This window comes from Chaetodon trifascialis, chromosome 20 (genome assembly GCF_039877785.1).
Source record: "Chaetodon trifascialis isolate fChaTrf1 chromosome 20, fChaTrf1.hap1, whole genome shotgun sequence".
NCBI lineage: Eukaryota > Metazoa > Chordata > Actinopteri > Chaetodontiformes > Chaetodontidae > Chaetodon > Chaetodon trifascialis.
This window is the reverse complement of record NC_092075.1, coordinates 417,501-432,674: the sequence shown is the minus strand read 5'-3', so window position 1 is coordinate 432,674 and position 15,174 is coordinate 417,501. Positions and strand designations below refer to the sequence as shown.

The window sequence follows — 15,174 nt, the reverse complement described above, 5'->3', positions numbered from 1 at the left end:
GATTCTTCAGCAGATTTAATCTTTTCATCAGGATCAAAACGGACTTAAAGATCGAATTTATCTGAAGGATGAAACGAAACGAAACGAAACGAAACGAAATGAAACGAAATGAAATGAAAGGCCGCGGAAATATTAATAATTACAACAAAAAAAATAATAATAACAATAATTATATCGATTATTATTATTATTGTTGTTGTCATTATTATTATTATTATGATCGTAATAGTAATATCAATAATAATAAGAATGATAATGACACTGACTATAATAACTATAATGATAATGATAAGAATACTAATGATAATAATAATGATTAGAACAAGAATAATAACAACAATAATATTATTATTAATAATAAGAATAATAACAATAATAATAATAATAATAATATCAGTCTTCCTGCAGGCTCTCTGAAGCTGCGTCGGTTAAAGAATGAATACTGAGTATTTGATTCAAGCTGATGATGTACTCTGATGTATTTTGAAGTATTTTGATATATTTTGATGTATTAACTGATGACTCAGGTCCATCCTGCCTGAATGAATCCGTGTATTAATTAATTCAGATTTGTGACTGAAACAAGAAGCAGACATTTGAGCTTTTATTAAATAAAAGTGCATTACATTCACCTGCTGATACACAGCTGCGCAGGCGCGACTCACAACTTCAAACATATAAATAAAAGGTGTGAAATTAGTCTGCACGTTTCATGTCTGTACAGGTGCGTGTGGTGCGTTCAGGGCCTCCTTCTAATTTCAGATTGATGTGTCAAGAGGCCTTCAGGGACCCTCTGCGGGAGGGTCGTGGTTATTTTGTGTGATTGTGAGATAGAAAAGGAAATAAACGGAGTGTTTGAGCTGATCTGAGGTCAGCGCGTCTGTACGAAACACGTCAGTTATTCACAGCAGATCATTTCTATTGGATACGACTCACGGTTCTATTTACAGGTTAAGCACCGTCTTCACGGGAGTCCCAGTGTGTCCACAGAGTGTCCTCTGAGCTCCGGACAGCAGCTTCCATCAGCGTGCAAAAAGACAAGAAAACCAAAGGTGGAGGAAAGGTGGAGGAAAAGCAGGTGATCTTCATCCTCCAGAGTCCGTCTCACGCCAAAAAGAAAGAAAGACGAGGAGGAGGAAGAGGAGGAGGAGGAGGACGGAGACTTAGGAGCTGTCGGTCTCTGACGTGTGCAGCAGCAGCGCGGAGGCCGGTTTGTGCTTCTTCAGCAGCTGACTGATCTTCTCGTCGTCGGAGTTCGGGTCCAGAGGTTTGTTGTAGTCGTCGTCCTCGTCCTCGTTGTCCGAGGAGCCCTTCAGCCTCTCCGTCTCTGAGTCCTGCTTCTTCTTCGCCGTGGCCATTTCCGCCGCGTGCTTTTTCCTCCACTTCGTCCTTCTGTTCTGGAACCAGACCTGCGGACACACACACACACACACACACACACACACACACACACACACACACACACACACACACACACACACGGGCGTCACTGTGCTGCTTTTCAAGCTGCAGCTGATCAGAAAGAAAAATAATAATTTAAGCAGATTTCATTTCTGCAGCCGAATTCACATTTAAAAAATAAAATGAAATAAAATAAAATTAACGGCTTGAACAGAAGAAAAAAACAGCAAGAAATAAGGAATATATAAAAAATAAGAAATAAACGTGGTGCGTTCAGGGAGCAGCTGAGCAGTAATGACGCGTCCAAAGGCCTCAGAGTCCAAAAGACAGAAAAATGTCCAAAACAGGACAAAATACGGAAACCAAAATATGTGAAAACGTTTGAGTCAATTTCACCTGAAATTAATTATTCACTCATTAATTAAAACAAACGTTCAAAAAAATCTTTTTCTTTTTTCAGTGTGAAAAATCAGAAGCGACTTTAATTAAAGGACGAAGAAGAATGTGTCACATGTTATTTCTCTGGTTTGATTCCATTTGTTTGGTTTGTTTTCAATGCTGTTTTTCGGTGGGTTACCTTGACCTGGCTCTCCGTCATTCCCAGGGAGTACGCCAGGCGCGCTCTCTCCGGCCCCGCCAGATATTTGGTCTGTTCGAAAGTCTTTTCCAGAGCGAAGATCTGCTGTCCGGAGAAGGTGGGCCGCGTGTGCTTCCGCTTCCCGTCTTTGTCCAGTAGCACCGAGTTCTGATCTGAAAGCAAAGCAACACATGAGAACCGGAGCAGAGGAGCGCGCAGGGCCGGGTCCTGGTCCTGGTCCTGGTCCTGGTCCTGGTCCTGGTCCTGGTCCTGGCCCAGGCGGCCTTCAGCAGAAAACACTCATCATGAAAGTGTTCTCTCTCTCTCACACACACACACACACACACACACACACACACACACACACACACACACACACACACACACACACACACACACACACACACACTTCATTTCATCTCATTTTACTTTATTCTTTTTTCTGGCTTGGGGGGGGCAAACAGCCCCTTCGAGCCGCGGACAGCGCGCGCACTTACGGGGCGAACAGGCGAACCTGGCGTCCCTCCAGTGCGGACTCTGCATCACTCCCGGCCAGAAGATCGGCGTCCTGCCCGGCAGGTCCGCCAGGGGCTTCGGGTACCGGGCCACCGCCACCGCCGCGGCGCTGGGGCTGAAGTACAGTCCGGGAGGCGGCGGCGGGCTGAGGCTGCTGAAGCGGGGCAGCCCTGACAGAATCCCCGCCGACGAGGAGGCGGCGGCGGCCACGGCCACCGTGGCGCCGGCGATGGAGGTGGTGGGCCGGCTGAGGATGTCGTTAATTCCGTGAGGGGTGGCGGAGGAGCACTGCTGCGGGGAGCCGAGCCCCGAGGACAGCCCCGTGGAGCTCTTGATCCCCGGGGAGGACGCGGCCATGCCGCCCGGGTTGGGGGAGGTGGTGGCCGGTGAGGTAGAGGAGTTGGGGCCGGTGGAGGAGAGCGGGTACGCCGGGTACAGCGGGGTCTTCATCTCGGTCATGCTGTGCAGAGCCGCTAAAGGGGGGGTGCTGAGGAGGAAGGCGCTCTGTCGGGACCCGTCCATCTGACCCACCGCTAACATTACCCCTTCTGTGGAGGACCCGGGACGACTGGAGCAGGTTTCTCTGGGTCTTCAGGGCCCTGCGCGCCTCACGGAGTCCAGACTGGAACTACACGAAGACCAGATCTCCCCTGAAGTCACAGGCGAAGCCCATCTCAGGCGCGGGCCGACGGCAAAATCCCCAAATTTCAGCCCGCAAGAAAAGCACCGAAAACAGGCCGGAAGCCCGCAGACGGAGCCGGATCCAGGTCCACGTTAAAACCAGGACGGTGAGAGGACAGTTTGTCTGCTGGACGGACGAAGTTGAGACAGATAATAAAACATGATCATCTGCTGCTTCCAGCAGCTCCAAGTCCAAACTTTGAGAGGAGGACACGGGGAGCGCAGGAGGTGTCTCTGCCCGGATTGGGTGACCTGACGGTGACGTAGGCCCCCTGAATTTAGGACGGCCTCCTGATTGGCTGAGCAGCTCGGCCCTGATTTGCTGGATGAGGCACCAACGACAGAGAAATAACATTTAATAATAACATTAAAGGAAATTATTTGATGCTGCTTAACTTTTGTGTTTTCCGGCAGAAAAAAGTGGATTTTGATGTTTGATGATCAGCAATTTTAACAGAGCACAGATCAGCTGACAGAAAGAGTTCAAATGAGCATGAAAAGGAGGAGACATTTAACATTAGGACTCTTTAATGAGGTTTATATTTAAAGCTTTAAGGCCGGAAACTGAATAAATAAATAACTTCAATATTTCTAAATTCTAAAAAAGAAAATTATTAAATTGTTTATTCTCCACTAAAATTAAACTTCATCTGTGCAGGGGGTGTAAATACGTCAAATATTTACGTTTTATTATTTTAGAAAAATCTGTTTCGTTCTTGTTTTCTAATATTTTTCCACATTAATCTGAATATTTATTTTTAGTGTCAGGAGATTAAGGTGAGGGTCAGGTGACGCTGCAGGTGTCAGCAGGCTAATTTTCAGTAGCATCGTTAGCTCGTCTACCTGAACAGAAGAAGAGGAACACAGCTGATTTTAGGACATGACTAAAATATTTCTTTTCTCTCTGATTTGTGTTGAATCTGAAATCGTGACAGAAACTCACCTGCAGCTCACCTTCATCCAGGTCATGTGATCGCTGTGAACAATTACCTGTTTGTCTGCCATTACCACAGAAGAACAGGTGAGTATCAGGTAACCTCCATATTATTCACGTCTGTTCGCCTTTTCAGTCCGGACTGACCCTCGCCTACCTGTCCAGGTGTGCCGGGTCTCGAGCTGCAGCGCAGATGGACAGAGCGCCTGCAGTAAACATGCCGGCAGGTTTGCTGGCTCAGGTGACCTCCACCCCTGCAGGTTGGAGCTTCAGGTGGTGCAGGAAGTGACTGCTGTTAAAAAAAGATGAAACACATCTCACTCTGTCTTCAACCAACAGACACTTTTTACAGTGGACACGAGGTCAAATACTGCAGGTATTTAATTTAACAGCAGCAGAGCTGGATGGAGGATTTCTTACAGTGTATACAAGTACAAATACTTCTGCTATTACTCTGTATTATTTTTTTACCGTGTATACAAGTACAAATACTTCAGGTATCGGACTGTATGGAGTATTTCTATTTGTCTTATAAACAGCAGAGCAGTATGTATGGAGTATTTTTTGCAGTATGTATAAGTAGAAATATCTGCATCTTATTTTACAGTAATTTTGTACCTGTTTTTCTGTCTTTTCTGTGTGAGTCACTCACTTGATGCAGGTCGTCTCACTTTGAGCAGCAACTCCTTTATGAAAGGTGCAAAACAAATAAAGTTTAGAATAATAACAATAATGATATGTATCATTATTATTAATATTATTATTATTATCATTATTATTATTACGTATTAGGATATTATTGTATTTTTACAAACAAACAGCAGAGCTGAATGGAATATTTCTTACAGTGTATAGAAGTACAAATACCTCAGGAGTATTTTATCCACTGAGCTGGACTTTTGTGTGCACGTGTTGATTTGTCCTTTGAGTAAAAGACGTGAAGAAGAAGTCAGACCTCCACGCTGACCGGAAGTCACCTCCGGCGGCACGTATCAGTGTTTCAGCCTCTTCGTCGTCCGACTGAAAAAGACCGAGTGTGAAACGGACCGTCACACTCGACATGAGACAGGACAGGACAGGACAGGACAGGAGACAATCGACACTTGACATGAGACAGGACAGGACAGGACAGGAGACAGGAGACACTCGACATGAGACAGGACAGGACAGGACAGGACAGGAGACACTCGACACTCGACATGAGACAGGACAGGACAGGACAGGACAGGACAGGAGACACTCGACATGAGACAGGACAGGACAGGACAGGACAGGAGACACTCGACACTCGACATGAGACAGGACAGGACAGGACAGGACAGGACAGGACAGGACAGGACAGGACAGGACAGGAGACACTCGAACTGAGACATTTGATGAAGCTTCAGCTGTAATTTGTTCTTTTCTGTAATTAAAGATTCAACCTGAAAGTGTGTTTGCTTTTACAGTTATGAGCTGAAGACCCTGAACGCAACATTGCACAAGCTTCTATGAACACATGAATTCAATGAAGTGATGAACAGCTCACACATCTGTCAGCTCCTGCTTCACTTCAAACACAATAAACTATGTTTTAATGTTTCATGTCATTGAGCAAAAACACTGAGCACAGTATAAATATACTCATAGAGTACTTTTACTCATTATTACACTTGAGTATTTTCAGAGCAGCTAAGAAACCAGTTTCCAAAATAAAACACAACATTTCACAACTGAATATTTCCTGAACACCAAACTTCAGCCAACATCTGTCTGTTCTGAATATTTCTGTATTTTTCTGTCTTCATCTTGTGAATATTTCTGTATTTTTCTGTATTCTTCTTGTGAATATTTCTGCATTTCTCTTTCTTCCTGTGGTGAATATTTCTGTATTTTTCTGTATTCTTCTTGTGAATATTTCTGCATTTCTCTTTCTTCCTGTGGTGAATATTTCTGTATTTTTCTGTCTTCCTGTGGTGAATATTTCTGTATTTTTCTGTCTTCGTCCTGTGAATATATTTCTGTATTTTTCTGTCTTCCTGTGGTGAATATTTCTGTATTTTTCTGTCTTCCTGTGGTGAATATTTCTGTACCTGTGATTTAATAACTTTGCCTCAGTCTGCCTGTTAGTCCAAACTCGGATTGAACATGAACTCATCACCATTGTTCAGACACAGGCGCCCCCTGGTGGTCACTCACAGAACAACACTGACACCTGCGGCGCGTAGCCGTGTACTTTTACTGCTGCTGTACTTCAGAAGTTTGAGGTGCTGTGCTGTACTTCACTGTAGTATTTCCTCATCCTGGTACTCATCACTGTACTGCACCTCAGAGGGAAACATGCGACGTCACGTTTCTGACAGATGAAAGTGGTGTTTGACCTTTGACCTCTGACGTTCAGCATGTTTTCAGACGTTTGATTTCTGTTTCTTTAAGTCTCAAAGAGGAAAATGATCCAATGACCTGTTGAATATATATATAAATACATACAAATACTACGAATAATTCATCTCCAGCAGCCGATAACACACGTGTACTTTTACTTCTGTAGGATTATGAACTCTAGTTTTACTCCTGTGAAAACTTTCTGTTGAAGTATTTGAAGGTTTGACAGTTTAAAGTAAAACACAGCAGCCCTCAGAGGCCCCCTGTACTGCCCGTGCTGTGCACTGGCACAGTGAGTACACTGATTGAGTACACTGATGGAGGTATTTCACTGTGTGTTACTGCAGTACTGGCTGAGCATGTGTCCGTGCTGCATTCAGTGTCGTGTGGGAAGAAACAGCCTCAGACTCTGTGCGTGTCGCATCGATCATTTTTATTGGTTTATTCTCGAGCCATCAGCTTCTGCTTCTTCAGCTTCTTCTGTGAAACCTGCAGAACACAGAGGTCAAAGGTTAGATGTCACACGCTCACAGGAAACACATCACTGATCGCAGGTCAGCTGCTCAGAGTTCAACGTTTTGTTTTCATGGTTCATCCAAAGGTGTCCTAAGTGGTCATCACCGCAGCAACGTGACTGATGGGGACTCCAACATCAACATCATCATCAGAGCGCAGCTCAGAGCGTCCAGACGGACAGACGTGAAGAAGACGTTCAGAGCTGCTGCTCGTCGTCTTGTCTCTCAGGCGTCCGTCCATCTGTCCGGACGCTCCGCCGCTCGCCTCCTCCCCGTCCTCCTCTTACCTTTTTCTTCTGGGCCACCTCCTCCTCAGGTTTGGGGACGATCTGCTCCTTCTCGGTCAGGATCATCTCGATGTGGCAGGGGGAGCTCATGTAGGGGTTGATGCGGCCGTGGGCGCGGTAGGTGCGCCTCCTCATCTTGGGGGCCTTGTTGACCTGGATGTGCTCGATCACCAGAGAGTCCACGTCCAGACCCTGAAACCACATCCGAGAGGGACACGGGTCAGAACACCTGAACCAGAGCGGCTGCAGTTCTACACAAACAGGTCTGAGTCCAGCCCCGTCAGCTGAATGTGGACTTTAACGTCCGCTTTCAGAGACGATCGTCTGACCGTTGAACACTTTCCAGATGGACTGAAGCCGTTTCCTCTGAGACGTTTAGAGTTTACAGCAGATCAGCAGCTGGACTTCAACATGACCCCTGACCCCTGACTGCAGAGGATTTAGTGGCATCTAGTGGTGCCGCTGCAGACTGCAGAGACAGGTCTGTCTCTGCAGAGTCTGGTTTGTCCCCTCTGGGCTCCTGTAGGAACATGGTGGACTCTGACGATCTTCCGTTAAACACTGATGAACACGACTGAATATTTCTGATCAGAACAGCCTGATCGATCATCCTGAAGAGGAAACACTTCCTGAATCGACTGCAGGTTGTTTCTTTAAATCCTGTTTGAAAACGTCGCCTGTCACCTTCCAGGTGTTTGTCAGGTGAGACAGTTTACCTGCTGGAGTATGACAGCTCAGGTGTTCTGTGGAGCAGGTAGAAGCCTACAAACAGACCACCTCTGTGCACCTTCAGGACCAATCACCTCCACCAGCAGCACTCAGCGATGTGTTCACTGACCCTCAGCCACCGCAGGCCGTTTCTAAACGTCACATTTGACGAGCGTCAGAAATCTTCATCTTCCAAACAGAAACCAGTCAAACTCTTCGTCAGTGTTGACCTGAAGCTGATGAAGAACAGACAGAAGCGTCTCTCAGACTCAGCAGATCCACAGTCACAGCAAAGACGACAGCAGCTTGTCCTCCAGTCTGACGTCCAGACCTCTGCACCCACTTCAGACCCTGGAGACGCTGCAGTCTTTACAGCCACGAACCACCTTCAGTCTTATCGTGTCGACACTCCAAAGACGCCGCCATGACCTCAGAGTTCAGACTACAGGTAAAAACAAGCGTCGCTCGCGTTCAGCGTTTTGTTTTCATGGTGGATACGAGGGACCCTGAACGCCCACTTCCTGTCAATCACGACTCATCCACAGGAAACAGCTCTCTGAACAGACTTTACCTTCTCCTCTTCTGACAGGAGCTCTGCTAAACAGCTCCTGGATCAGACGTCCAGGTAGCTCACCTGCGAGCGTGCAGCATTCTTAGCTCAGGTCTCACTCCTTTGCTGCACGTCCCCCTCCTCTCTAACAAACGTCTCAACTCGTCTCTGAACAGAAACTGTCCACACAGCCTGCCGTCAGAGCTCTAACCTGAGCTCCAGGTGTGTGAGGAGAATCAGAGCAGCACAAACATCCTCTTTTCACCTGAGGGGCCGGGACAGACTCCAGGTGGAGCCTGCTGTAGCAGGTGAGTGAAGCTCTTTCTAACGTACCTTCAGCTCTGCGTTGCTCTCGGCGTTCTTGAGCATGTGCAGCAGGAACTCGGCGCTCTTCTTGGGCCAGCGTCCCTGAGTCCAGCCGAACTGTTTGGCCTGAAAACAACAACACCTGTTCAGAACAAGAGCTTCTCGTCCAGGTGGACGACACACAGGTTACACACAGAAGGTGCTCAGGTTAAAAGGTTGGTTTCATCTTTAATCCAAAGGTGTCCTAAGATGGTCATCACAGCAGCTTTTGATCGGACACTTCAGGTCCTTTCAGTGTCACACACGAGACTTCAGTCAAACGGAGGCGGGGCTCACCTGGGCACACCTGCCGACACCGCCGTTGTAGCGTCTGAATGGGACACACTGGTGCTTGACGATGACGTCCCTCAGGTACTTGTTTGCCTTGCGGATGTGCATGCCCTTGATGGCCTGGGCTGTCTCACGGGTGTTCTGGTGATAAAAACAAGCGTCCACAATCAATCCAACATAAAACCAGCAGAAGACACCTGAGAGGCTGACTTCAGAGCAGGTAAACTGTGTCGTCCGTAGTATTAATAAAGACTTCATTTACTCGACATTTGATGAACACAGATCAATAAATCAACGCAGGACTGATCGCCTCCGTCAGCTGACAGAGACAAGAGCTCCACCTTCCAAAGTAAAGCTACGACCAAAGAAAGAATCAAACACACTTTGACCGTTTTAACAGTTTTTCTCTTTACAAACTACATGATCTGAGGTGGCTTCTTGTAAATGTTTTGTCCAACAGTTCAGTGTCTTGTAGAAGACGTCCGTCCGTCTTTCCACATCTTAACATCTGCAGGTGTTAAATGATCTAAAGTGAAATCCACATCAACACTGAGACCAGAGCACGAACACGTGTTCAGACATCCAGCTGATTCACTACTGAGGTTTGATGAATCAGGATCATTTGGTTAATTAGTGCTGCAGCTGATTTAACACGTCATTTGGACCAAAACACTCACAGTGTGAAAACAGCCACTTTAAGAGAGATCTGATGCTTATTCATAAAAATCTGTCATGACATCGATGTGAAAATGACCTGAGGACATTTTCTCTTAAGAACTGGCGTCAACAGTTTGTCCTTCAGAGTAAAAGTACTTCATCTAATCATCGTTGTTACTGCAGAGCAGCAGCTCTGTTTGAGTCTCTTCGCATCTGAACGTTTGTTTCGGGCTCTTACCTTGAAGTGCACCCGGAGGTTGGAGCCCCTCGACTTGCATGCTTCAAAAGAGAAATAAACATATTAGAATCCGCCCTGAGCTGATTCTCAGAGGTCACCTGAACCACACCTGGTGGCTCAGATCTTTCATTGGTTTATTTTCATGTGTAATCCAAAGGTGTCCTAAGCGGTCATCACAGCAACCATGCTAACTCTGAAAGGCCCAAACTTCTTCATTTTACTCACATTTAGTCGGGTTCTCGGGGTCGAGAGAGTAGCGGACCATTTTCAGAGATCTGAAAGATGATAAAAACGATCAATATTCAGTTTACAATCGATGGATTTGAGGCTCCGCGTGACTGCAGTTTGCTACGTTAGCATTAGCTCCAACTAGCTTAAGTTACGGCGTTTATAAGGAGCCACGACTCGTCCGAGAAACAAAGACAGTAATTTACACCAAGAAACACACGAAATAGCCTGAAACACCAGTCACGTAGAGAAACAAAGACTTTAAAAGAGCATTTTGATTCAGTTTCATCGTCTTAACGACGCCAACATGGCGGACACCCGACGTGAAAGACACCAAACCGGCATCCTCACGAATATCCAATTAAAACAGAATTTAGGGCTCCATGAACAAACATCTACCATGATCTGACGCGTCTAATGATAATTAACAAAAGTCAGGAGTTTAAAACGCAGGATGGTGAACGTTAATCTATGATTAAAGACGGATTCTTGTCTTCACAAGCAGGACGGGTCTCCTACCTCTGAGGCCGCGGAAGGAAGAGGAAGAGCCGGGGTGGCGCTGCGCTTCTTCTGCGCCTCATACGTTTACCGCCCCCTGGCGGACAGGAGGAGGAGGCACCTGAGCGCAGTGACGACGATTGAACGGCAGGTGGCGGTGTTTGACGGCTCACGTTCCAACAGATTCTTATTAACTATTTGATTTACTTTTTATCACTATCATTTTATATCACTCAGAGGTTACTTTCATGTGTTTACAGTACATTTCCATCACTGGTCATTGATCATTGATTGATTGATTGATTGATTGGGTGATACAGAGTACTAATATCACACTGGTAGTACAGCAGAGATGAACAAAATGGAAATGTTCACGGGTAACAGGTGCCAACGTGTTGGTGTCTGTGGTATTGATGAACATATTGATGATTATCAGCTCGTCTCATCTTGATGGGGCTTTGTGGCGATGATGTGAACGTGTGAACGGGTGAACGTGTGAACGCTTGGTGACGGGCTGAACTCAAACGTTAACGTTGTGAAGGTTTATTGTTTCTGAGACTCTCCATCAGGTGACGGTGCCGTTTGTCTGAATCCATCTGACTGTTCAAGCTTCGTGTTAACTTTAACACATGAACACATGAACTCATGAACACATGAACCTGCAGATGAAGTGGAGGCCCTCTTACTGGATTCAGACTTTCAGTTTGTTGTTGGTCAGCTGGTGGAGGCGCTGCCACCGACACACTTATGTTGCTATTCCAGATCAAACAATCAGTCGATCAATAATAAGAACACTAATGACACTCTGCTTTTCTTTTTTCTGTCAAAGAAAATCAGCGTTCAGCGTTTTCTGACCTTCCATCGACAATGCTGTTCATCCATGACGACAGAATCAATCGGCAGATTGATCGATCGTGAAATGATCAATAGTTTATAAACGGAGACGTTACAGCTGCTGACAGAAACTTTAATAAACTACAACTCAGACCTCAGAGTGTGTGAAGAGCCTGTAACTGATGCTGGGCGATTGATCAGTGTGAGCAGCTGATCAAACCCTTCAGCTGATCGATGAGATGATTTGTGAAGTGAGCGCAGACACAGCTGAGTGGTGCTGAAGCCGTTTATTGGTATTTGGTATTTCACGGTGACACACTGAAAGCAGCCGTGTAGAAAACACTCTCCCTGTGAGTCATGCACAATGCTGCGCTGTAAAGAAAGTCAAAGCTGGAGGGGGACACCTGGTGTCCACCTGATGTCCACGTACAAAAATAAAGATATTATTTACACGAGACAGAAACGTCTCCGCCGTCACAGTTCAGCGTTTTGTCTTCAAATAGTGAAAATCACCCAGAAATGAAGTGGAGACCACGAGAAGAGACACAGACCTGGTGCTCTTCTATTAATCTACAAACAGTCAGAGGACGCAGTCAAACATCTGTCCATCCCTCTGACGAGTCTCTGCTGTCCATCACGGTCCATTCAGACAGACAGCTGTGGCTGTGTCACGTAGCAGCTGATTGGCTTGTCTCTGCTGAACACCAGCGTTCAGCCTGCCGGTGGACTGCATGTCCAGCAGCTCGTCTCCGCGTCTGTCTGCTGCCAGCTGGTGCTCAACAGAGACTTTTTACAGCTTTTCCCCTGAAGACGAGAGAGAACCAGAACCAGAACCAGAACCAGAACCAGAACCAGAACCAGAACCAGAACCAGAAGCAGAACCAGAACCAGAACCAGAAGCAGGCTGACAAACTGTGAGCTGGACGTCGCTGTAAAGCTCTGTGCAGCTGATGGAGCTGCAGGTGGAGCTTCAGTTGCAGCTGGTGGAGCTTCAGGTGCAGCTGGTGAAGCTGCAGGTGGAGCTTCAGGTGCAGCTGATGGAGCTGCAGGTGGAGCTTCAAGTGCAGCTGATGGAGCTGCAGGTGGAGCTTCAGGTGCAGCTGATGGAGCTGCAGGTGCAGCTGATGGAGCTGCAGGTGCAGCACTGTCCTCACACCCTCATTTCATGCAGTGATGCTAGAAAAATGTCAGCTGTAGCTGCTTTGAAGAAATGCACCATGGAAGCAGAAGATCATGTCAAACATTGACGGTGTTGACAGTCAGTATTAAGACAGAGACACTTCAGGCTCCTCACTGTCCATATTACCTGATAAAGTCACTACAGAGACAATGCGGGGACATCAGGGGCGAAACACACCTTCATCAGTCTCATAGAAATGTCCTGACGGTCCACTGCAGCGTCAACCTGTCTCACGGAGGACCAATGAAGTCCAACTGCTGTGAAGACACACCTCAGAGCCTCGGGTGAGAGGACAGGTGTCTCACCTGCCTTCTCCATGACCTCCGTCAGGTGCTGCACCGTGGTTGTTATGAAATGACCTGTTGTGATGTCACAGTACCACAGTCATAACCTCCACCGAGCAGCAGCTCTGGACAGAGCCAGGCTAACTGTTCCCCCTGTTTCCAGTCTTTATGCTAAGCTAAGCTAACCAGCGGCTGGCTGCAGCGTTCAGACATGAGAGTGAGACCTGAAGCTCTGACTGTCAGAGAGGAAGAGAAGAAGAAGTGAAGGCAGGAAACTCGAGCGAAGCTACTGACACAGCGACAGCCCTACGTCAGTCCTGGTCTCAGAGGGGACACCTGGCAGATATCTGGCCCACTTTAAAAAACAGGCTGGTCAGTGTCCTCAACAGCATCCTTGAGTCAAGTTTAGCTACATGTTCAAAGGAAAGACGAGTGAAGGGACGAGGCCTCATCTGATGCTGCTGCTCAGAGCGCAGGCGAGGAGCTGGAGGACACCAGGGACCACCTGCAACGAAGAGGACGCTGAGTGAGGCATGCATGCCGTGAGTGTGTTAGACCATTAAACCGGTGCAGAGGACATACGTACACATGAGGAGCTGCGGTGCCTCCTGCTGCAGGTTCAGCTCAGGTGATGCAGGAGGTGAAGCAGGCTGAGGAGGAGGAGGCGTGGAGGAGGCAGTCAGGGGCGGAGGCGGAGGCTCTGGGGGTCGAGTCGAGCCGGGCTCCGGCCCTCATGTCACTTGAGGCAGGGGCTGACCACGGTGGGCGTCGGGGGGTAAACCAGAGCCACGTTGACCCGCTCGGAGCCGTTCTTTGGACAGATGATCTCGGTCAGACCTTCAGGCCGCGGCTGGCTCAGCAGCTCACCTGCAACACAACGCGACAGTCAGTCACCTGCAGCCGGACGCTCGAGACCACCGCCAGCGTTTTGTTCTGAGCCGCAGGATCCGGATCCTGTCTGTGGTGCAGACAGGACCCGGATCCTGTAGCCGGAGCCTGTTTGACTCACTGAACTCTCTGCTGTGACTTTATTTATTTTAATCCTGAAATTCTGGTTGAACCTGGTGGTTTTGAGTTCTGAGCAGTTCCTGAATCATCAGGACAAACACTGACAGGAAACCACCTGAGATCACTCAGACTGAAGGTGAAGCATTCATCCACCAGGTGGCAGCGTGCCCACACTGTGAGTGGCTCTGTTTAAAAGGCAGATCTGAGGTCAGTCCTCGGTTTCTGTGGGGTATTTTGAGTCATAGCTGGTGTCCTGACCAATGACAGACTGGTGGTACTGAGCCAAGCAGCTGAGCAGGACGTGCTGTCCCCTGAACTCTGTCTCTCAGGCTGAGACCTCTGCTACCAAAGCACTTCAGGGTACAGACGGCCGAACAGTGAGACACTGTGAGCACAGAAAACAAACTCTTTGTCGTCGCACTGACTCTCAGCTGATCACTTATTATTTACTTTCATGTGCATAAAAACAAACAAATGAAAATACTTTTTGTTTACCGGAGCTAAAGATTCTCTGTGTGATAATAATTTCCACTCAAAATAAAACGTGCTTGGAAATTTAGTTCAGAACTTTTTGTGGAAAACGTCCTTCCTCCGCTAGGACACACTGTCCACAAACAACATGATTCAAAATAAATAATATGTCATTTTGTGCACACGATGTCCCACTGTAGCGTCAGACAGGAGGCACGAGAGGAAGGACTGCCTGGCAGTCCGAGCTGAGGGCACAGCCCAGCATCCACAGAGCAGCGGCTCAGTCTTTGTTCCTGCAGCGTCTCTGTTCTCAGGACGTCCTCGCCGGGTTCCTGCTGTCAGTGTGGACATAAATAAAGGCTTACAGACGGGACAGAGAGCGTCCTGCAGACATACCGACATGTCCACCAGCACTGCCTGGTCCTCCAGAACAGGAGACACAAACACAGCAGCGCCACACTTTACTGGACCCCCCTCACAGGGTCAGGGTCTGGGTCTGGGTCTGGGTCTGGGTCTGGGTCTGGGTCTGGGTCAGGGTCTGGGTCAGGGTCAGGGTCAGGGTGGTCTGGGTCAGGGTCAGGGTGGTCTGGTCTGGGTCAGGGTCAGG

General features: G+C 47.6%; 3 protein-coding genes and 3 non-coding genes across 6 annotated transcripts in view; all 6 read right to left on the bottom strand.

Moving 5' to 3' along the window:
- Nucleotides 1-728: 728 nt before the first annotated feature.
- On the bottom strand, nt 729-3,034 carry nkx6.1 (NK6 homeobox 1). Its single transcript, XM_070989382.1, has 3 exons — nt 2,476-3,034; nt 1,979-2,151; nt 729-1,409 (listed from the first exon to the last, which is right to left on the bottom strand). The coding sequence occupies exons 1-3, from the start codon at nt 3,032-3,034 to the stop codon at nt 1,164-1,166; spliced, it is 978 nt and encodes a 325-aa protein (XP_070845483.1). The 3' UTR covers nt 729-1,163.
- Nucleotides 3,035-6,891: 3,857 nt separating this feature from the next.
- rpl17 (ribosomal protein L17) lies at nt 6,892-10,862 on the bottom strand. Its single transcript, XM_070988884.1, has 7 exons — nt 10,812-10,862; nt 10,290-10,339; nt 10,065-10,105; nt 9,176-9,310; nt 8,867-8,965; nt 7,276-7,467; nt 6,892-6,962 (listed from the first exon to the last, which is right to left on the bottom strand). The coding sequence occupies exons 2-7, from the start codon at nt 10,327-10,329 to the stop codon at nt 6,915-6,917; spliced, it is 555 nt and encodes a 184-aa protein (XP_070844985.1). The 5' UTR covers nt 10,330-10,339; nt 10,812-10,862; the 3' UTR covers nt 6,892-6,914.
- LOC139349240 (small nucleolar RNA SNORD58) lies at nt 7,032-7,099 on the bottom strand. The gene has a single exon (XR_011603446.1). It is a non-coding gene; the product is annotated as a small nucleolar RNA SNORD58 (small nucleolar RNA).
- On the bottom strand, nt 9,038-9,104 carry LOC139349231 (small nucleolar RNA SNORD58). Its single transcript, XR_011603438.1, has one exon. It is a non-coding gene; the product is annotated as a small nucleolar RNA SNORD58 (small nucleolar RNA).
- On the bottom strand, nt 10,177-10,246 carry LOC139349232 (small nucleolar RNA SNORD58). Its single transcript, XR_011603439.1, has one exon. It is a non-coding gene; the product is annotated as a small nucleolar RNA SNORD58 (small nucleolar RNA).
- Nucleotides 10,863-11,893: 1,031 nt separating the features above from the next.
- The window catches only part of mfhas1 (multifunctional ROCO family signaling regulator 1), a 20,983-nt gene continuing 17,702 nt past the window's right edge, over nt 11,894-15,174 (bottom strand). Inside the window, exons 2-3 of the mRNA XM_070989203.1 lie at nt 13,675-13,955; nt 11,894-13,593 (exon numbers count right to left, since the gene is read on the bottom strand). Of these exons, the coding sequence (XP_070845304.1) occupies nt 13,825-13,955 (131 nt within the window). The 3' untranslated portion in view covers nt 11,894-13,593; nt 13,675-13,824. The remainder of the gene's footprint in view (nt 13,594-13,674; nt 13,956-15,174) is intronic.

Bases quoted from the DNA above. Each gene is read 5' to 3' on its own strand.
- nkx6.1 (XM_070989382.1), bottom strand. From the start codon at position 3,034: ATGTTAGCGGTGGGTCAGATGGACGGGTCCCGACAGAGCGCCTTCCTC. The intron at 2,152-2,475 runs GTAAGTGCGCGC...CTTTGCTTTCAG, and splicing joins CAGGTTCGCCTGTTCGCCCC to ATCAGAACTCGGTGCTACTG. The intron at 1,410-1,978 runs GTAACCCACCGA...GTGTGTCCGCAG, and splicing joins TGACGGAGAGCCAGGTCAAG to GTCTGGTTCCAGAACAGAAG.
- rpl17 (XM_070988884.1), bottom strand. From the start codon at position 10,329: ATGGTCCGCTACTCTCTCGACCCCGAGAACCCGACTAAAT. The intron at 9,311-10,064 runs GTAAGAGCCCGA...TTTTATCACCAG, and splicing joins ACCTCCGGGTGCACTTCAAG to AACACCCGTGAGACAGCCCA. The intron at 8,966-9,175 runs GTGAGCCCCGCC...TGTTGTTTTCAG, and splicing joins GTGTCGGCAGGTGTGCCCAG to GCCAAACAGTTCGGCTGGAC.